The sequence below is a fragment of the Chinchilla lanigera genome, unplaced genomic scaffold (genome assembly GCF_000276665.1).
Source record: "Chinchilla lanigera isolate Chin_1 unplaced genomic scaffold, ChiLan1.0 scaffold00009, whole genome shotgun sequence".
Taxonomy (NCBI): Eukaryota; Metazoa; Chordata; class Mammalia; order Rodentia; family Chinchillidae; genus Chinchilla; species Chinchilla lanigera.
The window spans coordinates 24127633-24155124 of NW_004955410.1; the positions used below are offsets into that span (position 1 = coordinate 24127633).

At 39.3% G+C, this 27492-nt stretch overlaps 1 protein-coding gene across 2 annotated transcripts in view; it reads left to right on the top strand.

Annotated features, from left to right (window-relative positions):
• Positions 1-27492, top strand: part of Dnah11 (dynein, axonemal, heavy chain 11) — a gene marked incomplete at its 5' end in the record, with an annotated part of 307294 nt that overhangs the window by 82300 nt on the left and 197502 nt on the right. For both annotated transcript variants that reach the window (XM_005377377.2, XM_005377378.2), the window contains 2 exon segments: positions 9497-9646; positions 13388-13621. In XM_005377377.2, coding sequence (XP_005377434.2) covers positions 9497-9646; positions 13388-13621 — 384 coding nt within the window.

Consider the following 27492-nt stretch of genomic DNA (forward strand, 5'->3'; position numbering starts at 1 on the left):
TCCTCAGGGGGCACATGTACCCCCCGGGGAGTAGCTATCCCTCGGCTCTCCTAGCTCCTTCCCTTGGCAGTGTGATCAGCCATCTCATTACACCTTCTTCCTTTCTTCCCTAAGCAGGTATCCAAACATGGCACAATGCAAGTCTTACTTCCTGTAGGCTCCCACAGTGTCTGAATGATTTTCAGCTCCTCTCACTTGACCTTGGAGTGGAGGTTGGGGAAACATTGCTTCCTTTTCCCCGAAAAGGAGCAAGGAAAAAGCAATGACCTCCTGCTCTTGAATGATAAGTTATAGTTCTGAGAACTCCTCCTTCCCTTCCTGCCACCCTTCCACACCCTTGATAGAAGGTGGGTGAGGGTAGGGTGTTGGGATATACCTCAGCAAATCCCAGAGGGACTAACCTGACGTGTTGCGTGCCTGTGGTTCTCAAGTCGTGTGCATACCTGATCCTTCACGTCCTTAACTGAAGCTCAAGGCAGGCGTTAACGGAACAGATCACTCCACGTATTCTTGTCAGCCACTCTTGTCACCCTCCTTTTAGATCATCAAAAAATATTGGTGCTTTTGCCAGATAACACGTGGGCTCACAGTTTATGTGTCCTGGTCGGCAACTTTTTTCAAACTTCAATTGCGTACTGTATGTATATGGTACTGTGGATTGAACCAGGCCTTCACATTGAGTTATTTTTATTTTATTTGGAGACAAGAGTATCACTGAGTCACTAAGTTCTCCAGGCTGGACTTGAATTTGTGACCCTCCTGCCTTATCCTCCCAGAGTGCTGTGATTACATGTGTGCACCATCTCACCCAGCTACTGCTGTGCCTTTTAGATGTTTCTTTTTGTTTTCATAGCATGTCTTCCATTTTTTGCAGAGTGCTGTGTTCTCTGTTATCAGTGTGACTTGTTGCTGTAATCCTCCTAATTGCCCCATCATAGCGCTGTAATTATACTCTCAGTTCTTGAATTTCAGGTACATTCCTCAGTACTAGTACTAGGACTATTCCTTAATGAATGACTATGTAATGGAAGATGTTGAAAAGATTTTAAATTATGAAACTGAGCACTAAATGACAGCGTAGTGATCTGCAAAATCACTCCCCGCTGTGTTGATAAATACAAGCAGCAAGCTGTTTGTGCCCTCCCTGCAACGGGGTGGGTATTTCTGCTTTCCAGCTAACAAGGCCAGGGCTTGTGACCCTAGGGCATACCTGGTTTATAGTTCTCCTAACCTGCCAGCTTTGAGGTGATTATATATCTGGTACAGTTTGAAATTTTGTGAAGATTCATACTCTTTTGAGCTGTGCTCAAAATGTGATCTCACTGGTAACTCTGTTATGCTGCCTAAAATTTGAACAATTCAAATTTACATAAAATACTGTCACACTCTTAGTAACCACCTAAAGTCTGTTACTAGAAAAAGTGATGCAAAGAACTGCAACGTACTGCAGGCTTTGTGGTACAAATAACCATCCACAAAGGACTTGTTGGAGCAGCGGACTGCGAAGGAGCAGAGGGAAGTTTATGTCATCTACAGCCATAATCAGCATCCGTCCCTAAGAGAAGAGGTTGTTCTGCAGATCTCTGCATTCTGAATTCTTAGTCACTAACTCTGGAAAAGGGATTGTTTTTGGCAGTTACGCAGGACAACATGACCTTGCTATACTCTCTTACCCTCTTTGCAATATCGAAATCAGTTTCAGACCACCAGGCAGAGCTTTCCGTCGCTGCCTTTTGTGCTAAACGTTCCTGAATATGCTTCCTGTAGTGTGACTGAGATAACAAGGCCACTCCGGCTTGTGGACTAACAATGCAATTTCCCCATAAAAGACACTGTTTGTGACCAGATAACTCATCCAGACATCCTGTGAATGACCTGAATTCTTCAGTCCCCCTCCTCTCCTCACCCACACTCCATTTAAGAGTGTTGGTCCTGGAGAGAGTTCTGAAGTTAATTGTGGAATCTGATCAGCCTGAGCAGCCGGGGAGGTCCGCTACTGATGTAGCCTCCATTCTATGAACAGAAGTTTCCAGTGGAAGACGCCAGGGTTGAGCTGTCGGAATGATGCCATTTGCTTTGTCTAGAAGGCCGTCAGTATTGTTGTTTGTGGATAAGCTAGGTTAAGGTCAGTTTTAATCCCCTCCCCCCAATCTCGAATTCAGACTGACCTCCCAAGGTCACACACACTGCTAGTAAACGTGAAATGTTGCTCATCTTCATAAGTTGTCAGGGATGTAAGGATTAAAACTACAATGAGAAAGACATTCCTGCTTCTGACTGTGGAGGGAGAATTACAGGAACTGGATTTGCTTTCCTGCCTGAAACAAAAACTTTGATGAAATATATGAAACAGCAGCTTTCTAGGCACTTTGCATTGGTCAGCGGAGGACAGTGATTTCTGAGTCTCGAAACAAATTGAGTGAGCTATTATTTGCTGCCTTGAGAGAGTTTTCAGGCCATGGCATACAAAAAGGAGTTGGTGTGACCTGGAGTTTGCAGAATTGAATACCAAAGAGGGAAGCACTGTCTACAGGCTTACGGAGAAGTTCCTTTGAGTAGTCTGTTAACAGAGTGTCAATTAGCGTATGTATGTGAGGAAAATACCCATGCCTGGAGAGTCATCTAGGAGAAGTACACCCACCTGATCCATTATGTCGTGTGAGAGAATTAGAGACAACAGTGTCAATGTTTGTACATTAGACTAGGAGTAGGGCTATTTTCACCAGTTAGACTAGAAACTTTTTATGGATAGGGTACTGGGAAGGTCTTGCTTTGTAGTAGGGAATAATTTGCTCTAAATTAGACAGTGTTCCAGTCTTCCCAAACAATTTTTTTCAGCAAGGCAAGTTTTAATAGCACTAATAAAAAAATCTTTATAGCCAAACCCAAAAGAATTAAGCTGTTTCCAAGTAACTCACCTGCATTTTAGAGCAAATTTCAAATAATGTAGGAAGGAGAATATTTTCAGCATCAACCAGGATAAAGTTCACAAGGTCTGGCATCTCTTTAGAGATTATTAGGCATGTGAAGAAGTAGAAATATTCAACCCATAAAAGTAGAGACAAATCAGCAAATCAAATGGATCCAGAACTGACACAGATGTTAGAATTGGAGACAAGGACAGTGTAAATTATTACACCTGTATTGCATATGTTGACAAAATCAAGCAGAGATATGGGAAATGCAGTGGTACCTCAGTTCGCAAATAATTCTCTGCACAATTCTGGTCACAAACAACTGGATGAGAAGTGAATCAATTTCTCCCACAAGATGAACATTGGAGCTAACCACTGAATTTGATTTGGTACTCATCCAACTCAGTTTGCAACCAGAATGGTGTACAGGATCAAGTTTGTGAACCAAGGTATCACTGTATAAGAAACTTCCATATGTGTATTTTTACTACTGAAAGTGCAGGGGGTTCAGGAAGCAAGAAAGAAAAGATATTTACAAAAAAACAAAAGTTTTGCAAATTGATGGAAAGTATAAATTCATAGATTCAAAATAAAAAGCCCAACAAGAAACAGTAAAGAAAACTGCACTGAACTGCTCAAATTGGTCAAATACAATGATAAATGAATCTAAACATCCATACAACCGCAGCATGTACAAAGAAAGAAGTGTAAGGGTAACAACGGACTTCACATTAGAAGCAATGCAAGTGGGTGGGCAGTGGAGCAACCCTTAAAAGACTGTCAACCTGAAATTCTTTACCCAGTGAAAAATACCTTTAAAATGAAGGCAAAGTAAAGATGTTTTCAGACATTCAAAAGCTGGGAGATTTCATAACCAGCAAACTGGCACTATAAGAAATGTTAAAGGAAGTGATTTAAACAGAAGGAAAATGACACCAGATGGGATTCTCAGTCTGCACACACACACACAGACACACACACACACACACACACACACAAATTATGAACACTGAAGTGTTAACTGCATGTAACTAGACAACACAGGCACGTTCCTCAGAAGGCAGATGGTACAGAAGAGAAATCTTGAATCATATAGACATGTGTTTATATATTGGCTCTGTTGATTACTGTGTTATGCTTTGTGTCCTGGAAATTCAATTCCCTTATATCCAAAATGAGAAATAGTAGGTACTAACTTTTTGGTTATTGAGTGACAGGCAAAATATGTAAGTATAAATAATATACTTAACATATAATGAGAATGACCACATTTCTTCCTGCATTCATAACCCTTAAATGTGATGCTACAGTTTTTATCAAGGGCTAGAGCTTATTTCTGCATTTGGGTTGTCATGTGCTTGCTTTGGCCAGTGCGTCATCAGCAAGAGCTTCTCAAGCTCTTATTCACTGAGCCTTACCTTCTTGCTGCTCTTCGGAAACCTGTAACCACCCCAGCATGAATGAGTTACTATCGTGTTGGGTGATAAGAAGCACACTTCCCTGCCCAAGCCACCAGCTTGGTACCCCTCACACACGTGAGAGAAGATATGGACCACAGGTAGACTGCAAATGTGAGAAGGTCCATGTGGGGCTCACTAAGGCAACCCAAATATCCAACACACAGAACTAGAAAGCCATGAAACTGTTGCTACTGTAAGTCACTAAGTCTTGAGAATAGTTTATTATACTGTAGAAGTTAATGATGCACATTAACTGTATATTCACACATACATTTTAAATACATGAATACATGTTCATCAATTTCAAGGACTTTTAAATGCTTCTTAAAGTAAAAGATTTTGCTTGAAATTTGAAAACAAAAAATATCAAGGACTAATATATGGAGCTTTTCTCCTCTTCCCACTTTTGCTTTTTCCTTCCTAAAGATACTGTATCTTGATTTCAGTCATGGCACTGTGTGGGCATCGGTAAGGAAGGACGGGTAAAGCCATAATATTTGTGGATTTCTGACTCATTACTAGACTGGCATACTCTGCCTGGTATTTATTTGCCCCTCTGTTATTAATTTGTTTACGTATGTCCTCAATTCTTGACATGATCTGGGATTCAAATATGCATTTATTCACACAGTGCAATAATAAGATCTATCCCACAAAAGACCAAAACTTTAAAGCTTACAATACTAAATAATGGTAAGGCTGTGGAGCATTGAGAATGTTCCTGTTTATCTGTTGGCTGTAAAGTAGCACAGCCACTCAGGAAAACTGTTCAGTGGTATCTTCTAAATATGAATATAACCATATATTATTACCAGCAGATCATCTCCTCAATGTGTACTCAGCAGGAATGGATACAAGAATTTCCACAATGGCACTATTCATAATAGCTCAAACTAGAAGCAATTTAAATGTCCTTTCACAATGGTGGTAAATATATTATAGTTACACAATGAATACCACATAGCAAGGAAAAACCAGCCAGTGTTATGACTAGTAACATGAATCAATCTCAGTAATGTTGAACATTAGGAGGTGTACACAAAAGACACATGCTGTGTGAATTCTCTTTATAAAGGTAGTGTCTATATTTTTGAAAGATATGTCTATGTTTAAATGAAGGATAACTGGAATGGACCATGACATGTCTTCTGGATGCTGATGTTCAACTTCTTAATGGTCGTAGTTATGAGTTGAGTTCACATACATTATCAAGTTGTACACACAAGCCTTTTTGCACCTTTATGTATGTGGATATCCATTTCCAAGTGTTTATTTGAAAAAAGTCATCATTTGTGTTATGAATACATTGATATAAAATTATACAAAATATGCATGCCAGAGATTGTAAGGGAGAACCAGAATCAGCCCATATGCACTGATGTGTGGATACATCTAAGCTATCTTACTACATGAAAAATCAAATTATAAAACAATTATATATACTCTGATTTTATTTTTGGTAAAAGCAGATCTGGATAATGGAAGTGAGTGTATGTTGTTGGAGGTTTGAAAAATGTAAAAACATATAGTAAGAAGATAAGAATAATATACTCCCAAACACTAGTGTTGAGTGATTATAGTTTTTAATGTGTCTGTGTATGTCCTAAAATATATTTCATCAAAGTTAGAATATTTTTCTGCCACGTGATATTTAATAACTACAAAAGGTTTCATTGTAATAACATGCTGCATAACTGATTCAACTAACTTTTGAAAATTTCTGCAGATGTGCTCTCAACAGTGTTCTGTGCCTGTTTCCATGCACCATCAAAAAGAACTGAGTATTATTTTAAAAATAAAACAGAAAAATGTACTATTTTGACAGATTAGCTTAAATTTTTATACTTATAAAAATTATGGACTCAGTTTATCTTTCTCTAGAAAATAGCCACAAAATATGAGACTGTCTACATTTTGCTCATTGCTTATATTCCCACAAATATTTTGAATAAATAGTTATGAGCATATATGAATGAACTCTGAGGTGACCTCCAGCCCGGGAGTGGTACCAGGCTTCGTGCTTACTTTGTCTCAGTCCATGAGAAGCAGCATCTTTACATACATTGAGCAAACATGGAATAGATTATATAGGAAAAAGCAAATGATTTGAGAATATAACTAGAAAGTATAGTAATTTCATGTTTGTTTTCTAGGTGAACAGCATGTATGAGTCATGGGGAGACATCAGTTAATCCCTGCATTGGTTTGTGTTTTAAATTACAAAGTTACATAGATATGTACATAGTTCTGGACTTATTTACAGGTAGATAAATGTAATTTCTTCCATTCAGTAAGTGATTCTTCCTGTTCACAATTCTGCTAGGTATGAATTTCAGCAAGCAAGGATTGGTTAAAAACAGCAGTGCCCTAACCATATGATCCAAATTTTAAATTCTACAGTATAGTAGCTATGAGTGACTGCAGCTTCTCTCTCAAAACTGCATAAATAACAGATGCACATCATGGTCAGTGATCAGTTACGTCCCATCTTTCAAATTCAGTTGGTGATAAGCCACTGGACTTCTGTCATTGTGTTTGCACACAGGCAACCAAGCTTGTAGTGTACAATCTCCTTGTCCCTAGGATGAACGTGTGTGACATTTTACAACAAAAAATGATGCAAAGAGAGAGTTAGTAACAAAAGTGAAAGTGGAGCAAAAACGAAAACTGATAGTGCAGTAAGTGAAATTGGAAACAAAGGCAGATGGAGTTCCCGAAAAGGAACTGGGCTGGAGGGGTGGCCCTGTGACATCTGGGGGTCTAGACACACAGCCAGGCCAGGGACTTGGTGAGAACTAACTTCCTAATATAAGTGAGACCAGTGATTGCGACAGAAAGATTGATAGTGTCTCAGAGGAGACAAAAAGATCTTCTGAAACCTTACTTTAAAGAAGCTCAAAGGATAAAACGTTGGTGGCTAATCCGATTCTGAAAGGAGTAAGGTAGTTGCCCCCGCACAGGTACTCCTGTTTTATATCTTAAACTGGAAGGAGAAGGCAAGCACTGTTCAAATTACTTCTGAAAAGCTTTCTACAAATGAAACACTTAAGTTTCAGCATATTTGTTGTGTTAAATCACAGTGTACTAAATACTAGTTTATAGGGTTTTTGCCTGCGGTTTCCTTACATGTTTGTAACCAACAGTGAGAGGTTTTAATGTTTTTACAACAAATGTTTAAAGGCCTTTGTATGAGTTTTCCAACTGATGATTAACATGGCTCTTGAGACTTTAGCTAATGTGGTCATTTTTATGATCCCGTACTACTACGTCTTGCCAGTCCTGCTGGCATTTCTTCATGGGTAGATACACCTACTTTTCATATATGGAGGGAACATTATTTCAGCTTTTGTTGCTAACCATTTAGAAACATCCTTAAAATATGAATTTTTGGCTCCCTTAAGAAGGCCCTATCAAGTGTTCATTTTTAGTTTTATTTTTTTTAGTGGTATAGTAAAATTTCTTTCCAAATAGCTAACTAGAAAGAAGGAATTCTAATTTTCTGTGAAATGCAGAGACCATTAGAAGTGGAATAAATCTGATGGCAATTTAGTCTGCATTCTTTAAAAAACATCCAATTCCTGCAGCAAATTTGACAGTATTAAAATACCAACTTCAGTCATGCCAGATATAAATAATAGGCAAACTGCAAGCTATGAGGTTTGTACTTCCCAGATGCTGACTGAGGGACTACAGGGCCAGAAGTTGTTTTGAAGTGATTTTCTCACCAAAGCTATAATGCGTGAGCTTGCCTGGTGGTTGAGGTCTCATTTATCCTACAGCTTTTCAACTGAGTATTTTCTAGGACCATTACCCAGTAGAAGTCATTCGACATCTGTGCACTGTGCGGCCACTTCAGCTGTGAGAGTGAATTGTTAGATTATTGCAGAGACTTTCTGTGGATAAGTGTCCTTTGGGGAAGGTCCAGGGATGGAGGAGAATATGATAACCCAAGCCATGATCAGCCGACTACTACTCTGTGTAGGTTTAAAATAAGCCCAAGTCTCAAAAACCCATCTGTTTTCAACTGGGAAGACTTATTGATGCAGTTCTCTTTAATACTGAAAAAGCAATAGCAGCAGAAATGTAAAGGCTATAACCTTGCAAGATTAACCCTTTAAGAGTTCCTCTCCGGTGCTGATGTTGGTGTAGTCATGCAGATGATTTAGGAAAGTTGCTTTCGTTTCTAGAGGTTGGTGTTATCTAGTTTCCAAGTCTGGTAAAACTGCATTTTGAAGAAATATGTGTTACACAGATGGAAATTCTGAACTGGGAAATATTATATAGCTGCAAACCACCTTGTGGTTATGAGCAGCTTTTCTTCTGCAATGAGATAAAATGCTTGTAACATAAATTTAACCATTTTGAAGCTGTATAATTCTGTGCCATTTTGTACATTTCCAATGCTATGCAGCCACTATCTCTTAGTTTCAAAACATTTTCATCGTTTCAATAAAGCACTATACCCGTTAGGCAGTCACCCTGCCTAAGCCCCTCTCCCCAGCTCCTTCAAACTCCCAATCCCCTGTACCTATGATTTTACTTACTCTTGGTATTTGTTATAAATGGGATCATGCAATAGATGGGCATTAATGATTGGATGCTTTCATTTAACCTGTGGTTTTCCTTTTCCTGACTGAACCATATTTCATTTTCTTTATATACCATGATTCGTCTATCCACTTACCTGTTTATGGACATTTTGGCTACGGTGAATAATGCTCCTATAAATGTGTATATATAGAAACCTGTTTTTCAGTTCTCCAAGGGAGAGACTAGGAGTGGGATTGCTGGCTCACTGGTAGGCCTGTGTTTAACTTTTTGAGGAACAGTGAAACTATTTTCCATACCAGCTTATGCTTGCACCACAGTTAGGGGAAGTGTACTTACACTCCTGATGCTTCCCCTGGCCTTTACTCCATCTGCCCCAAGAAAGATGGTAATCATTTGCCTGGTGATAAAGTCTGCTCTCTTTCCCTTCTTGGCTGTGAATCTACCTAGAGATTTTTAGAGGTGTCCTTTACTTTAAGGAAAAACATTTTGAGACAGCTTCATAGGGTGTCCTCTCAAGAGTACCCGCCTACACTGACCACAGGAAACTCTTTTCTGTTACTCTTGTCTTAGGTAACACGTCACCTTGCCAAACTCTTCGACAGCATCGCCGATCTGCAATTTGAAGATAATCAGGATGTTTCCGCACACAGAGCAGTTGGAATGTACAGCAAAGAAAAGGAGCATGTCGCATTCCAAGCTGAGTGTGAATGCACAGGCCATGTAAGATGGGATTATTAGTGGGCTTGGGACCATGGCTCAGTGCTAGGGTGCTTGCCTAGCATGCACAGTTTTGGTGTATGTAAAAGGTTCTGGGGCCAATCCCCAGCACTGCAAAAACAAAAAGGTTTGATTATGAAGTTTTTTGTGGCAGAGGAGCATCCTCAGCGTAATTTCAAAAGGTTCAATTGAACAAGAAAAAAGCAAGTCATGTCAGACCAAGCTCTGGTGGGTTTTGTGCTAGGAGACTCCTGTTTACAGACTTCTGTTGTGGCAGAGGTCTCTTCTCCCATGCTTACCAGTATTTGCTCATTTGGCTTCCTTACCAGCAGAGTGTCAGAGGTGCTAGGAGTTGAGCTAGGCAGAGGTACTGTCGCAGGTAGAATGAGTGGACCCAGAAGCAGTAGCAAATGCAACCCAGCAATTGGGCTTTCTACAAAGTTTATAGCTTTCACCCCAGCTCAAAGAGCAGAGGAAGGGTTTGACTGAAACAGCAACTTGGAGTAACACGCTGTAAAGATGCTTTGAGGGTCAGTATTCCAATGTGAATGTTGCAAATGGCTGTTTTTAAGTAAGACTGATGCGCTACCACGCTGATGTCGCATACCGTGATTTGCGGACTTCAAATACTCTCAACTCTCACAACCAAATATCTCAGGAACATTTTCAACAGTTATCCAAAAGAATAGCTCATTACAATTTGTGAACACCACTCTTTGGTGTATTCAGATGATTTTGGTGAGTTGCATCTTTTTTTCTGATGATGCTTGTACAGTTTGGGTTAACCCACAGAGTAACTGAGGGATCATCATACACCAGAGAACCGCTTAGGCTGGGACAAAGACTTCCCTGAAGTGTTCTCTGGAGAAATGTGATGGTGATCTTATTTTACAAGGGTTTCCTTTACTTCTTTGTTGCATTTTAATATTGTACCAGGAAAAATCATGCCAAACGAAGGGGAAGCAGATGGCACAGTACTCTGATTAAAATATATGTTTTGATCTCTTGGGCTTTTAGGATATTATCATAATGATTAGAAAAAGTCACCATAAACTATCTTGACAAAAGTGTACTGCTGTCTGCTGCCTTCCTAGCAGACAGCTCACGTACTGGCATGGTGCCCAGAGGGGGAGAGTCCAGCTGATGGCTGCGATTGTCCCCAGCAGGAACCCTTGATAGAAAGTTTGTGGTGCTCTAATAAATTCTATACAAACAACTCATGCTGGAGACTTTTTTTGAGCATAGATTGCATGTACTCTCCAGTTGCCTTTGTTTTACACAGTGGTGCTTTTTACTTTGTCTTTTTACAGTTTTATAATTGGTCCACCCCAATTTAGTCTATTGATATTTTATTCCTGGAATGTCTATCAAATAATCACTATGTATTGGATGCCATTAGGTTTTTAGGGACCCAGAAATGAGTAAGACATGGCTCTTGTCCTTGAGAAGCTTTTTGGCTCAATAAGGAAATGGACGTGCACATAATTAATAATAATGGGAAATCGTAATTGTTATCGTAGAGGGTTGGCAGAGATCATAAAGTGTCAAAAGGGAAATATCTCACAAGCAAGCGCTTCATCTGAGCTTAGCTCTGGAATCACACTAAGTTGCCATTTTCTCAGTCATCTGCACATGGGCTGATATGCTGACTTGCAAACTGTTGAGGAAAGATAGTGACGCTGGAGATAGTGACATTGGAGATAGTGACACTGGAGATAGCGACCTCCAAATACATGGGAGATGCCCAAATAATGGCCAATTTATTGAGTGTACGAGATTTGTTGCCCAGTGGCCTTAAGAGTTGTGTGATTAAAGCGGAGATACAGGGCCCCACTGATTACATAAGGGAACCTGCGCTCATGTAGTTTAACAAAGCCCAGCTGTACAGCCAGAGGAGCAGACTTCTAATATGAAATGATGGGCCACGGGCAGGGCAGGACTTTTTCTTTGAAGAGAAAGATGGCCAGCTCATTAACCACCTGTCACTCCTTCCAGATTTTCAAGAAGTTCTAGGAATGTTGCTGCCATCTTCATAGGAGTGAGGAAAGAAATCAATTGTAACATCTTACATGGCCTTTTGAATTATTTAATGTAGTCATCTTTTTATTGCTCTGCTCAATGATTTGCAAATAACACAGGTATCCTTTTAGTTATGTGATACTGTCAGATAAAAAAAATGCATGACTATAACAAAGCACATTTGAACAAGATGGAAAACTGTCTAAGAAACATTTGTGTGAGCAAATAGACTTGTAATGAAATTTTAAAAAAAGATTAATTTTCACAAGTCAGCAGTTGTCCTATCTCTTATACTTGCTTGCTGTCTAATTTCTGACAAGTGTGAAGATTAGAACCAGTAGGAAATATATTTAAGATAGTTGCTGAAAACACTTTGGTTTAAGACTAAGAAATGTGAAGATTTTAGAGGAGAATTTTTCAGGAGATTGAAAAATTATCAGAAGATATATTTTTAAAAATGAATTTTCCATTATCTCCACAATTCTAAAACAGTGATGGCGAACCTTTTAGAGACAAGTGCCCAAAGAGCAACTTAAGCCCACTAATTTATTACATAGTGCCTGTGGTAGATTGACAACTGGTGGTCAACTTGTAACACCCAGCGGAACTGAATCAGCATAGTGCTGGGTACTGGAAGCCCACCTGAGGATTGTTGCCAGCAGCATAAAAAGGAGAACTGGAGAGGAAGAAGAGGCGTTGTCGGTTTTCCTGGAGAGACGTGTTGTGCTGGCTTTCCTGATATGAACTCGGCAGTTCTCATTGTCTGAGGAGCTCCGAACCTTGTGGTCACTGAGGATGGCTGTGGTTCACTTTGAGGGAGCTCTGGTCCTTGCTTTGAGTGTCTCTTCTTGGCTCCAGTGCAGATCCCTCAGCCTGCTAGCACAGATCCTTCATCCCGCTGGTACAGACTTTCTAGCTTCCACCTCTGACCTTTGGACCTTCCAAGCACAGATCCATGAAGCAAACCTGCATAAGACATTATCATGAGCTCTTGGCCTCCAGTTGGGCTAGTGGGGGTCATTGTTAGGGCTCTAAGTCTTCAGCTGAGCTCATGCAGGACATTGCCAGGGGATCCAGGCCCTCAGCTAGATTCTTTGGGTCTTTAGTGTATGACAGATTTCCTTCACTCTTTTGAACCTGACTCTTTGAATGACTATTATAAAATAATCCTATAAATTATGTGTCCTGTATGGTTTCCCTTGCAAGCCCTGACTACAACAGTGCCAACACTGCAATTAAACCTGAATACTGAGGTTTTAGTTTAGGAAAAACAAGTCATACATTAACATCTTTTGTGTTAAAGCAACCACAACAACAATACACATGCTGTAGGTTCGCCACCACTGCTCTAGAATATGCCTCGCCCCTCTATAGGTAGCTGTGCTCTTGGGTTTCGCTGTTGGTCTAGAATTCCTTTGTCTTCAGCGCTGAGGAGCAGATATTGAAGAACATATGCTTTGTTTAGGCTGCAGAAGTTGTCAGCCCTCTGGTAGGTAAAATACTCGGAGCAGTATTTCTCAGAGAAGACAGACTCATACAGGAAAAATACATCAGTTGTTCAGCTTCCCCTATGAATTATTATCCCACTTGTAGCTTTTTACTTGGGTTTAACTTGAACTCACATGGGGCCTTACGTTTTGTATGGCCTTTGAGCCAGTAGGAGGATGGAATGGTCCTTCTTCTATAGTTAAGTCTTTGCTGGAACATTTCATTTTGCTTTCAAAGGTGGAAACTTGGCTTCTGCAGCTCGAGCACACCATGCAAGAAACAGTGCGCCAGTCTATCACAGAAGCCATAGCAGCCTATGAGGAAAAGCCCAGGGAACTGTGGATTTTCGATTTCCCAGCGCAGGTTGCACTGACCAGCTCACAAATATGGTGGACTACAGATGTAGGAATTGCCTTCAGTAGGCTGGAGGAAGGCTACGAAACAGCCCTGAAGGATTTTCATAAAAAACAGGTATTTTTGTAGACTTGAGGGAACTTGAAGGGGTAAACTTCATTGATTCATCCATCATTTTCCATTTATTTTTTGGAGAAAAACCCATTCTTGATTTTCCATTCTTTGGAATATGGGGTATCGATTTTTAGGTAGTAGACTTAAAGATATATGATTCAGTTTCTTTCAAATATCTTTGCATTTGTTGAATTCTAAGTTGTTTTTTTTCTTAACTGTCTCTTCCCTCTAGCTTGTCATTTTGTGATTGCTAGATATCGCTGAAAACAGCAATTGACATTTTATGGGTATTTATTTATGTCAATATTACTATTTTCAAGTTTGACTTCTGTAGTATATGTTAAAGATGAAGACAATAAAACAGTGAAAGAATAGGTTTTTTAAAAATCTATAGATTTACTTTCTAGAGAAAAAATATTGGTAAATACTGCATCTAATTGTAGGGTTTTTTCCCTGCTTTTCACATTGACTTGGCTAACGAGTGAATGAACATCTGGAATCTCCATTCACATGTTTTTCTTTAGTTTTGGAAAATTCACCCATTTCTGATTTGAGTAGTGCCTTTGCTCCCATTTGCCCTATTTTCTTCGTCTAGAATTTTATTAATGGTAGTGTCTTAGAACTTCTCATCCTCCCTTCTTCTCTGTGACTGTATTTCATATTCTCCAACCCTGAAACTTTTCACACTGCAATTCAGATGACCTCTGAAATCTACCTTTGAATTCACTAACTTTTTGCAATGGTAGCATATGATTAAGAAAAAGAAATCCAGGGCATGATTTTGAAGGTTCAGATGTGAGCTCCCACCGTTTATTTATTAGCTGTGAGGCCATGGGCAAACTACTTTATTGGTCTAGGCCTCAGTTTTATCATCTGTAAAACAGGGAAAGAGATAGTAACTGTGTCAGTGTAGTTAAAAGCATTAAGTTAGTTAAAGTATGTAAGATACTATTGAAAAATAAATAAATAAACCTCAGGCTGGGCATGGTGGCACATGCTTATAATCCCAGTACTCAGGAAGCTGAGGCAGGAGGATCGTTGCAAATTCAAGACCAGCCTGGGCTACAAAGTAAGCCCAAGACCAGCCTGAACTGCATAGCAAGACCCTGTCCCCCGCAAAACAACAACAACAACAAAAAAAAACAACCCTAAGATACTATTGAAAGTGCATGGCAGAGTGTGAGGGAGGAGGATGAGCACTACAGGGGGAGTGGGTATCCAGGAGGGTGCGCACTAATGCGTGGTATTGAGCCCAACTCCACCATACAGTTCTAAACACCTTGACACTAATGCAAAGAATGTTTGGAGTTGAATTAATTCAAATATGGAGATAATGATGAAGAAATCCATCCTTAGGGCTACTGCTGCTACGAAAGGAATCCAGACTCTCCTTAAAGACTTGAGTTTACATTACAGCAGACAAAGCTGACAAAAATGGGAAAGCAAAGAAATTTAATGGAAGAGACAATTCATTTAAAAAGTGGCAAAACTTAAGCACAGTGTGACAAAGGATGGCTGTTGTGGTGCTGTGAAACTGATGACAATGATGGTTGTGTCTGATGTGATGCACAGTTCATATAATGTTTTCCCTAACAATTTACCATGAAAACAATTTATAGAAAATTTGAAAGATTTTTATAGTGACATTCTGCCTACCATCTAGACTTTGTACTTAGTATTTTATGTTCTTTATCACATGTATACCTCTCACATTTATCATATTACTTTCTTCATCTGTCCTTTACCCAACGCTTTACTCATCCATCATCCAGTTCATATTTTATGATTATGTCACAGGAAGCTGTAGATAACCCTAATTTTGCTGTTGTGGCTTTCAGTACATCCTTGTCATTAGGGGAGGGACCTGTCTACTCCCCACCAATCTCTTTTTACCCCTTCCCCTGTTTCTGTTGCCCTCTGTTTCTCCCTCTCTTTGTATAGCTGTATTCTTTACATTTGGGTGTATTTTGTTTTATTTGAAATTCCTCAGTAAGGACTGGCATGGTGACACATACCTGTAATCCCAGCACTTGGGAGGCTGAGGCAGGAGGACCGTTGTAAGTTTGAGGCCAGCCTGGGCTAGAAAGTGAGCTCAAGGCCAGCCTGAACTGCATAACAAGACCTTGTCTCAAAATAACAAAAATAAAATAAAATAAAATAAAATAAAATTCTTCTGTATTAATAAACTATCCATGTTAGTCTAGTCCATTATGTTGGAATATATTATTATTATTGTCAATACTGGCTGGATAGGGTGCTTTTTAAAGTTTTAGTTTATGAATACTATTGCAGTAAAAAGCTTGGTATAGCCCTACTATACACCTTTCTCTTTATTCCCCCAGGGTGAATTTCCAGATATAAAATTGCTAGGTCAGACCTTTGGAAGATACGCCAAACTCACCTTCTGAGTATCAGTATACGAGAAGTTTCCAGACAGGCACATATGCCACTGAGCTATATCCCCGGCCCTACAAGAAGTTTCCACTTCTTCCCCGTGAACAACATTGGGTTGATTCTTGAATTTTTTTTTTCTGTTCTTATACCTAAAGTTATGCTCCAAGGGCTTTAACTTATTCACCCAATGAACACAATTTAGCTTTCTTTTCTCTCAATATATTTTTAAGTTTTCCATGTTGTTCAAGAGTTTATAATTCCATGTGTGCATGCACGTGCATGTGTTTGGTCTATCCGTGTGTACGTCTGAGGTGAGAGTATAGCAAGGCAGAAACCATACAGGTTGTGAAGAAAGCGTTTATGTTTTAATTTATGAAACACATTTTGGTAAAATTTGGAATGTTTTGGCAGACCAGCCAGATTCTTTCAGTATAATGTCTTAGTTCTGCCGCTGATCCCAACATGTACGTTAGGAAGGCTAACCTGTGCATGCTGCTACTCCTGTGGTTTGGACTGTGTAAGTGTGTACATCTAAGTTGAAAGCCGTGTAGAGTTCTTCCTTTTAAAAGTTACTCTTACTAATACCGTGTGCAGTTTTTAAAATGATCTTTAGTCTTTTAAAATAGCTTAATTTTAAAACTAGAGATCACGGTTGTCTGTAATTGATGGCCTACCTGAACAAGTAATTTCTTTCCTTAGTTCTTGCTTGCAAATTATGGTGCAATAAATAAGCTAAGATAATTATTTTAAGCTCATTTCTTTCCCTGAGACCTATTATGATTGTATGTTTTATAGCATTGGGACTAGCAGCAAAAATACAGCATTTCAGGTATACATCCCTGCATTGTCAGTCTTTGAAAATATGACAAATAAATTTAGTTTCTCAGGCTGAAGGTTCCTGGGCAAAAATATTTTGTTTTGGAGGCTTGATACCCAGTGAAATTTTTTCCTCTTCTTCTCTATTATTGAGCTTTGGGAAAAATCATTAAACAAGAGATGAAGCATTTTGCACTTTAAACAATAATTATAATGTGATGAGGCATTTCCCAGAGAGCTTTTGATAAAGCTCATGAGAAATAAAACTTTTCTCATTAACCATCCATCCTCTACCAGCACAAAGACTCAGAAATGTAAAAGAAAGAGATCTTTACTTTGCTGCTTAAAGACAACTGGGCCTCACTTTCAGTCATTGAGAAAATATGTTTTAAAAATTGGTTATAAAACCGGTAGGGCTTACTTTGGCCTGGCCTTTATTACCTGAACTGGGGAACCTGTGTGTTCTGGTGCCACCCAGGATACACTGGACACAAGTTTTGGAGGTTTTGAGGGTTTGTTGTTGTGGTTTGTTTCTGCCTCTGTATAAATGTGATCTGATAGCTCATGCTTTATAATCTACAGGAACCCATAACAAGATCACGAGGAAAGCCCTTTTTGCTTTCTCTCTCACGCAAAATAACAGTTGGTGCTGGGTATCTGCAGGTTTCCTATTTGTGAATTTAATCAACATGGATTGAAAATATTAAGAAAAAAGGTGTACTGAACGTGTACAAGCTTTTTCATGTCATAACTGCCTAAACAATACAGTATAAAGTTAATTGCATAAACTTTACATTGTATTTGGTATTATAGACAATGTAAAGATCATTGAAATCATAGGGAGGATGTGCTTAAGTTATACACAGACCTGCACCATTTTACATCAGGGGCTTGAGCATATGTGAAGCTTGGTATCCAAGTGGGGAAGGCTCCTGGAAAGTGTCCCCTGTGGGTACCAAAAGATGGTTATATATTGAATGATGAAGCATGTGAGAAAAATGTTATTTCTAGAAAAACTATACTGGGCCAGATAATTTGAGGAATTTCTGGAAGTTAGCCAAGAGATAAGATGGACCTAATGGATAACTAACAGCAAAGAAAATCAGCCAAACATACAAAATGAGGATGCTGTAGCCAGGTAGGCTTTGATACTCCTATTTTAACCTAATGAAATTCCAGAAAAATTAGAAACTCAGATTCAACAAAGACAAAAAAAACATGAGGGTCCATGGTCAGCAATAAAGATGAAGTGTAGATGAACTGGACAGTTGGGACTCCTTCCATTCCTTGTACAGCCTAACAGATTGCCAGCAGGGGTCTTTGGCCCCAGGAGCAAACCCTGAGAAACACTTATATACAAAGCAAGCCATGAATAGAGAACTCCTGCCATGAATATGTTGAATTGTAGAGCAAAGTTGACCAACCTTTTCTGTGAAACAGATGGTAAATATGTTACTCTTTCACAACTGCACATCTTTGTTGTGATGGTGGGAAAAAGCTATAGGTAAAATTGTAAGTGAATAGGGGTAGCTGGGTTCCAATCCAACTTTATTCATAAGAACAGATAGTGGGCCAGATTTAGTGGCCAGTACTTTGCCACCCCTGCTTTAGAGAAAGAACAGTTCCTCTAGTACTTTAGGATCCTTTAATGACGGGTGGAGGTGAAAGAAAGAGGGATTTGTCATTCATGTTGGTCATGAAATTTCAGTCTGATCCGTTAATACAGTAGTTGGGTCTTTGAACAGACCAACAGCATATGGGTTTTGTCAGTTCAGGGTAAAGAGAAAGAAAACATCCTCAAAAGTACGAGATTTAAAAATCACTACAAGATTGTGATATGTTCCATATATGACTGCATGATACTTTATTTGAAAGTCCAAATGAAAGGGATGGTTTTCTTTGAATAGTTTTTCTACAATCAATTCATGATGAGGGAGGAAATCTGAACAGATCATTAGCAACAGAAGTAACTGGAATTGTAGCCAACATAGCCACAGCCAGTGATGTTTACCTCTTTCCTATAAATAGAGCCTTGTTCCCATGATTGTATCAAACATTTAAAAGAACAAGTAAACACACTGACTCAATTTCTCTGGAGGATAAACAAAGTTGGAAAGATTTCCTACACCTTTTAGGAAGTTCTAATAGACTTAGTACAAAAACCTGACACTGACAATAATAGAAAACAAAAATCTATGGGGGAATCTCATTAGCATCTAGTTTTGGTCTGGGTGTTTCATTTACATTATTTGTAGATAATGTTTATAGGTCTCACATTTGTGTACACCTTATGAGCAGAAATCCAGTTATTCTGTACGCATTTTCCAAGAATGTTTGTATAGTCAACATTTCTGAAGATAGAGTATCTCAGAGGGAAGGGTAGATTGTCTAACTCTATTTTATTATATCTTTGGGGCAAAGGTTAAGTAAGCTTACTGTCTTTTATGCAAGATTTATGCTCCTGCACCTCAAAATACTACCCTGGAGCATAGCTTTGTGCATGAGCTGGCTCTTTCTGAACAATCAGTGAAAGTGTGTACTTAGAAAATAGGCACAAGTGCAGATGCTCTAATAGTAAGCACTCCTGTTACTCCTGAGAATAATAAGCTGTCCCTTATCTCTGATTCAGGGATCTCTCTCCTTTGCTAGCATCCATAAACCTGTGGCAGGCTAACAGGGTAGTTTGCAAATACAGTAGATCTTAGACCTTTCACATTTCTCCATAACTTTTTGAGATTCATCTGAGTGGGTGCATGTTTTTGCTGTGCATTCTTTTTAGGGCCTAGTAGTATTCCATTGTATCACTATACCACGGTATTTTCTATGCATCCTGTTAATTGACATTTGAATTTCCACTTTGGAGCTTAAAACTGCTTTAAACATTCTTGAAAAACTCTTTCTATGGTCATATATTTTCATTTTTTTCTTTCTGTGGTCATATATTTTCATTTCTCCTTCAGTACCTAATTTAAATTGTTTGCTAGTGGAGAAAGTGTATATTTAACCATTTAAGAAGCACATAAATAATACTCCATCAATAACATAACAGAATTCCAGTTGCTTCAGATATTTTCCTCCATTTTGTGATGTTATTCTTTATAATCCCACTTGTGCAGGTGGCTATGAAATAGTATCTCAGTGCTGTTTTATTTTCTAGTTCTCCCCTGTCTAAAGATGTTAAGCAATTTCTCATGTACTGTCATTCTGTCTTCTACTGTGAAGTATCTGTTTAAATCTTTTGCTTTATTTTTAAAAATTGGGTGGTTTGCCTTTTGTTGATTGCAAGATTTATTTTGGATTTAAGTCCTTTGTCAAACTGAAGGGACTGCTCATTTTTAACAGTATGCATTATGAGTGGAAAGTTGTGATTTTGACGTACCAAAGTTTCATATACTATATAAGGTATTTTTGCCTGAGAGTCATAAAGGTAACCTTTGTCTCAAGTGTTTATGGCTCTGAGTTCTCCTTTTAGAACCATGGTTCATATCTTTCCTTTTTTCATTCTGCTAGCTTGGCACCTTGGTTGGAAGTCAATTGCCTGTATACATGTGGATCTCTTTCCAGTCTTGCTAGTTAGTTACTGGATTGTTCTGCCCTTCTGCCAAATCCACAGTCTTGAACATTATAGTAGCCATGAAATACTTTGCATGTCTAAAAGCATGCTCTTTCCCGTTGTCCAGTACTGTTTAGATTACTCCAGGGTCTTTTCCATAAAAATGTTACTACCATGGTCTTAACTTTAAAAGCCTAATTTTAGCCTGATTGGGTTTAGCATTCAATGGGATAGCACTGAATCTGAGTTTTGGAAGAACAAACATTTTAATGATAATTGTTCTTATAATCTGAGAACATGGCATATCTCTGCATAGGTTATCTTTAATGCTTCTTAACATTTGTCTATAATTTTAGTGTAGACATTCTTACACCCTTTTTAATAGACGTAGTTTTGGGTATGTGATATGTTTTGATTTTATTTTATATATGGATTTTTTAAATTTTATTTTTCAGTGTCTCTAGCTAGTAATAGGAATACATTGATTTTTAAATATGTACCTTATATCTTGGCGCTTTGTCAAATCTGCTGACAGATATGTAACTTCAGTAGGGCTTTCTAGTGCATAGAGATATCATCTATAAGTAATGGTAATTTTATGTCTTCTCTTGTTTGCTTTTCTTGAGTTAGTGAATTGGCTAGGACAGTAATGGTGAACCTTTTAGAGCTCTCAGTGAAAACAAACCAGGCTGCTGCAACATGTGTGACATAGGTTCCCCACCACCGGGCAAAGGCCTCCAGTACCACGTTGAGAAGAAGTAGTAAAGCGTCCGTGCTTTGTTACCAGTTTTTGGCAAGCATAACTTAATGTTTCATCATTAAGTCTGATACTAGTTTATATTTTTGAAGATTGTTTATTCAGTAAAGGAAAATCCCTCCCATTACTATATTCAGAGAGTTTTAGTCCTGAGGAGACTTTGGACCTCTTCAAATTTGAGATTACTGGGTCATTTATTGCCTTTTTTCATTGTGGTGCTTGTGTGTGTGTGTGTGTGTGTGTGTACACATGCTGGGATTGGAATCTAGGATCTCACATGTGCTAAGCAGGCACTCAGTGAGCTACTACCTCAGCCTTGTCAGGAATTTTTGGATATTAAGCAACTATAGATTCTTTATAATAAACTCCATTTGGTTATGCTGTTATGTTATTAATGAATTCTGCATCTGTTTATCAGAGACATTTGTCTATAATTTCTTTCTCTTTAATGTGCTTGCCAGGATTGGGGATCTGGGTATCCTCAAAAGGGGTGGGAAGCACCCCATCCCCATCCATTTTATAGAAGAGTTTGTGATAGACGTCACTGATGATGCCACTGAGCTTCGGAATTTTTTGTGGCACTTTTTTCTTTAACTATAAGTAGATTTCTTTATACATATGTATCTGTTTAGCTTTGGGGTTTCTTTTCTTGGAATAGTTTTGGGAATTGGTACTTTTCAAAGGATTTGCCCATTTTTAAGTCAGAGTCCGACAAATGACAGCCCTCTGTCTGGATCAGGCATGGTCCCTGTGGTCTATGGCTGCTTTCGTATTATGGCAGCAGAGTGGAGTAGTCATGGCAGAGACCGCATGAGATCCTGACATAGCCTGAAATAGTTTGTCTGTCCTGGCTCTTTACACAAAGAAATTTCTCTACCCTTGATCTAAGTTTTCCAATTTATTGACATAATTTTTAAATATGATCTCAATATTGTCCGTAAGTATCTGGAAGATTTGGCCTGATATCCCACTTTCATTCCTGGTGTTGATCATTTGCATTCTTTCTTTTCATAAGCAAGCTTTTGGGTGTTTATCAATTTTATTTCTGTTTTCAAAGATACAACGTTTGACTCTGTTGATTTTTCCCTATTGTTTTACAGTTCTGTGACTTTTCATTCTTATTTTGATTATTTCCTTTTTGGTACTGACTTTGAGTTTAATTTGCTCCTCTTCTTCAAGTTTAAGATAGGAGCTTAGGTTATTGCCTTTATACCTTTTTTTCTTCTAATATAAGCATTTGAAGGAACCTTTATAACTTGATGAAAAATATCTATGAGAGCCCCGCAGAGAAAAATCATACTTAATGGTGAAATATTAGCATCATTTCCTTTAGTGTCATAAATGAAGGAATTATGTTATCTGCAACTTTCATTGCTCAGTATTGTGCTGGTGGTTTTAGCAATATGCCTGGAGGATAAGAGGGAAGTGAACAGTGGAAAGGAAGGGAAAAACTGAGATTCCACCGCACATGCTCTGATCATTTCAAAGAGTGTGGTACTTGGTCCATGGTATAGTTTCCTTTGGTCTGGTTGGCAGAAAAGAAAATCTGTTGTTTCTGAACCTACTGACGGTGGAACAGTGATAGATTGAGGATTAGCGATTCCTTCTGCTTAGTTAGAAAACAGGAACTTCAGTGTTACATCCAGTTAGAAAGGGGTCAAGAGTTCTGTTAGCTGATCCCCAAAGTGCTGTCACACGTACATTGTAAGATGCACTTTGATTTGCTGAATTGGATACTTCTAGCTCCAGATATCAGTGTTTCTGCTGAGTAGTCCTTTCCAGGTTCCTTGCCACCATGGCCTGGGGGTGGGGGTTTCCCTAGTTTGGGAAGTCTGCCATAGAGATGCTAGTAAAACTGAATGTTTCTGCTGCAAGGGAAGTATTCTTTCTGTGTTGCTTTATTTAAACCTATAGTGTTTGGGGACATAGGTCATTTCATGTTCATGTTCATGGCTGCTTTATACCATTCTGTCATATGAGCTGGGTCAGGACAGATTTGAGGATCACTTACCACCAAGCATGATGAACAGCCAATTATCTCTGACCTTGAGTGTGCCACATTCTGTCCATGACACAGGCCTTCTTGATGAGACCACTGTCATCACAGCATGCCCTCTTTGAGAAAACCATAGTTCCTTAGTGTTACAGCTTGTGTCTAGGTGTCTCCCCAAAGCCTCATGCAGTTGTAGGTGGGGGTGAATCTAGAGTGTGTGATTGATTCATGGTGCAATGCTAGGATTAAGGGTGCCAGAATTAAGGATAAGTGATTCCTAAATCAGTCCACTGATTGGTTTGGCATCGCCCTAATCCCAGATACAATAAAAGGGCAATAAGAGGCTTGTCTTGTTCCTTGCTTGCTTTGCTACCTTCTGCCTGCCATGAACTGTTTCTCCTCTATGATGCCTATCTGCCATGTCACCCTGCCTTGGAGCCAGCCAATTGCACCATCACTGATGGCCCATTCTTTTTTTCTCTTCCCCCTCCTCCCCCTCTTCCTCCTTCCCCTCTTCTCCCTCCTCCCCCTCCTCCTTCTTCCCCTCTTCCCCCTCCTCCCCCTTCTTCCCCTCATGCTCCTCCTTCCCATCTTTCCTTTCCCTACCTTTTTTTTGGTACCAGGAACTGAACTCTGGACCTTGTGCTTGCCAGGCAGGCATTTGTGCCACTCAGCTGTATCCCTGGCCCTGAAGGCCAATTCTTGCCTGCCAAGACTTCCAATTAATGTTACCCACACAGGAAGGTTTAGTGGTTAGAAAATTGACAGTAAAATCTTAGAATTGTGTACTAAATTCTGACAATGTGAACTTGGATAAATGTTCTCATGTATAAAATTAGAATAGTAATTGTAGTTCTGATAGAGTTGTTGTGAAAATTGAATGAAAACACACACACACAGTATACCTGTGCACACACAGTGCCTGTCAGATAGCAAGTGCTCAATACATTCCAGTCTCACTACTTGCTGATGTCATCAGAGAGAAATTAGCTGAATGGCACTTGGGCTCCTATTTCTTGCTCTGCACCATTGTCCACTAGGATGGAAGAGTGGCCTCCCACGGCCCAGAGCCATTTCTACCCCTGGTCGCCTTCAGGACTGCCCTGGCATCCTTTTCCATTGTGTCCACATTTTCACTCTGGTTTATTCCCATCGGAATTACAGACGCCCCATGCCCAATTCTCTCTCACTACTTTAAAACAACCAGAAATTGTTCTTGATGCCATATCTTCCATTCCCTGCCCTAGCTTTGTAACCTGGAATATAATGAACCTGTTGACCTAATATCTATATGGGTGTCCCTTGATCCTCTACAAGGACTGGTTCCAGGACTTCCAGTGATTCCAAAATCCATGAATCTTCATTTATAGAAAATAGTGTAGTATTCCGACATGACTTATGCACATCTTCCATACATTTTAAATCACCTATAGATGTCTTATAATACCTGACACATTGTACACTGTTGAATAGAGTTGTTGAGGAAATAATGACAAGGAAAAAAATCTGTGTATCTTCAGTATGAACACAATTTTTCCCTAATATTTTGTGTCCATAGTTACATCTGCACATGTAGATTCTCCCATTTGAGACAAAGGGCCCACGTGCATGCACTTTCCCCAGTCTCTCTAAACCTATTTTAACCACTGAACTGAGCATATTTAGATTTCCTTGATGTTACAAATCACTTTCTCCTCCTCAAATGCTCTCTGCCCTTATGTTCATGACTGTTGAATTCCAGTTTTAAAACATGGGTTTGCCTTCAGTTTTCTGTACTTCTCTTTCTGCCTCCTTTGCCTTTTGCTTCTGGCTCTGCTCTGGGTCCCTTTCTATTTTATAACCACGTCACTCATCCCTAGCTAATCTCATTCACCTTTATGATGTTCTATGGTCTTCATAATATTATTGTTGACTTTGACCTCTGGCTCATCTCTCTCCTCAGATGCAGCCAGAGACAGATGGAGTATTTTGTTAGAATTTTCATGGGCATTTCCAGCCTAGAACATCCAGAACATGCTCACACTTCCTCTCAAACTGGCTCTCCAATGTTCTCAACTTCAGAAAACACCACCAGCATTCTCCACCAGTTTCTCACACTAGAAGTTAGCCCTGTAACCTAGTGTGCAATCAACCAGCTACCAGCTCTATTCATTTGCCCTAAAGATGTCAGTTCTCATTATTTTCTCACATTGCTGTATTGAAGTCCTACTCCAAGCCACCGTGCTCTCCTGGGTAACTGTGGCATTCCCCTCTCTGGAGTCTTCCCTTCCAGCCCTGTTTCACTTCGAGCCATTCTTCATGCTATAACTGGAGTAATCTAAAACAATCTACTGATCACACCCTCTCCCAACCCATCAGCCACATCCCACTGACTTACGTGAGGGGCTCATCTGCTGAGATCATTATTTTCCTCTCCATTGTCTTCATGCACCTGTTCTCCCTCTGTTCCCCTCCTGCTATTCTGGACCTGCATTTCCCTCTCGGCCACCTGTTCCTTCTCACAGGCTGCTTCCTGTGCATAAGCACTGTCTCCTTGGCTGGCCACCTCTAAGTTCTCCACAATCTAAACCCTACTTGTTCTTTAGGTCTTCTCATAAACAACCTCTCCTGTAAAATGCCTTTCTGAGCCCTAGATTAGGGAAGGTTCTATTTCTGCATGCTGTGAAACTGTTTTGTATTTGCCCTAGCCAAACAATTCTACTTATTTATCTGCTTTCGCTGTTGGCCTGTAAGCTCCAGAAATAATAAGCACATATGTTGTATGAATGAGTGGGTGAGAACAAAACGTGGTGCTGGTTTCTTTCATCTGGTCTTTTCTTCCCACATATGTATAATCAGGGTTACTGAGCACATGCTTTATGCTGACCACTGTGCTAGGTAGGGAAAGAGAGTGCAGAGTAAGGAAAATGTGGGCCTTGGTCCTTTAGAGCTTATAGTTAAAGTATGAGAGACAAACAGTCAACAAGGAAATAAAAGAGTGAATGGTGAGATACTCAGAAGTTCCATAAGGGGAATAAAATGGGATTACATAGAATAGTTGGCCAGGAGGTCCTAAAATACTCGGTCGGAGAAGGCCCATGGAGGAGGTGCAGAAGCTACCTTTAATGGTGAGTAGAAGCTAACTTTAATAGTGAGCAGGAGCTAACTGTACAGAGATCACAGGGAAAATGGGCTCTGTGTGATGCAGCTGTTCCCATGGCTTTGCGGCGGCCATCATGGGGACAAAGAGAAGCTGGTGTAGTTGGAGTGAAGGGAGATGGGAAAGGAGTGCTGTGAAGTCACAGAAGGCTTCGTGCTCCATAGACAAGAGTGTGGATTTTTACTGACATTACACTTCTTTCTGATTCCTATTTTCTGAACTTACACTCTAGCTAAAGCTAGGGTGTACTGTGAAAACAGCCACTGGTATTTCAGAGAGCTGCAGACAGTCAACCGGATGCACGTATCCTTGATCTAGTAGGAAATCAGGCAGTACCACTGTGATCGATGGCAAGAATAAATAACTATGTCATGATAGGGTGTATATGAATATATACGATGGATTGCTTGATAGATTGATTTAAAGAGCTACCAAGACATGTTCTAATGTCACAGACCATAAACTTGTATGCAACAGTAGTATGACCATGTAGTAATTGTTACCTGATAGCACTGCCCAAATAATACTTTATAACTAGTGTTTATTTTTACAGTTACAGAATTTTATTTCTGAAAATGTATTATCAGGGACAGCTTCATCTTGAGAGGCAGTATAAGATTCTCAGCATGTGATGTCATGCACATAATGTTGACAAGCTGTAGTTTTAATCATCTCTCATTTGACTGAACTTTTGTGAAAATGAATCAATAATGTAGAAATCACAGGTTGTTGGTCACCTCAGACAAGACAGTGCATGTAAAAGCATTTGAAATTATAAATGTTCTTATGTGGCATAACATATTGTTGCTATTTTTAACCAAATATTGGCAGTGGTATAAGATTTGAGACTGTGGAGAATGGATATCTTGACACATATAAGAAACTGTTCATTTCCAAAACAAATTTTCTCTTCTTTTTTCACTTTTTTTATTTTAAAGAGAATTTAAAAAACGATAATAATGGTACATAATTTCAAAGCAAGATGGTAGGAAATTAACAATGGTTATTGTATTGCATATCATTATCTTCAAAGTAGTTGCTCAGATTACCAGATATAGGCATGTAAAATTGATCAAACAGTATAAGCACTAACTGTTCCTTTCAATGAACTAATAGAAATTAGTAGTACAGGCGCTCAGGCAGCGAGTTCTCCGGGAGCGGCAGGGCTCCTGGGTCCGAGTGTGGGCCGGACTCATACCACCACGATTCCCAGCCGAAAAGC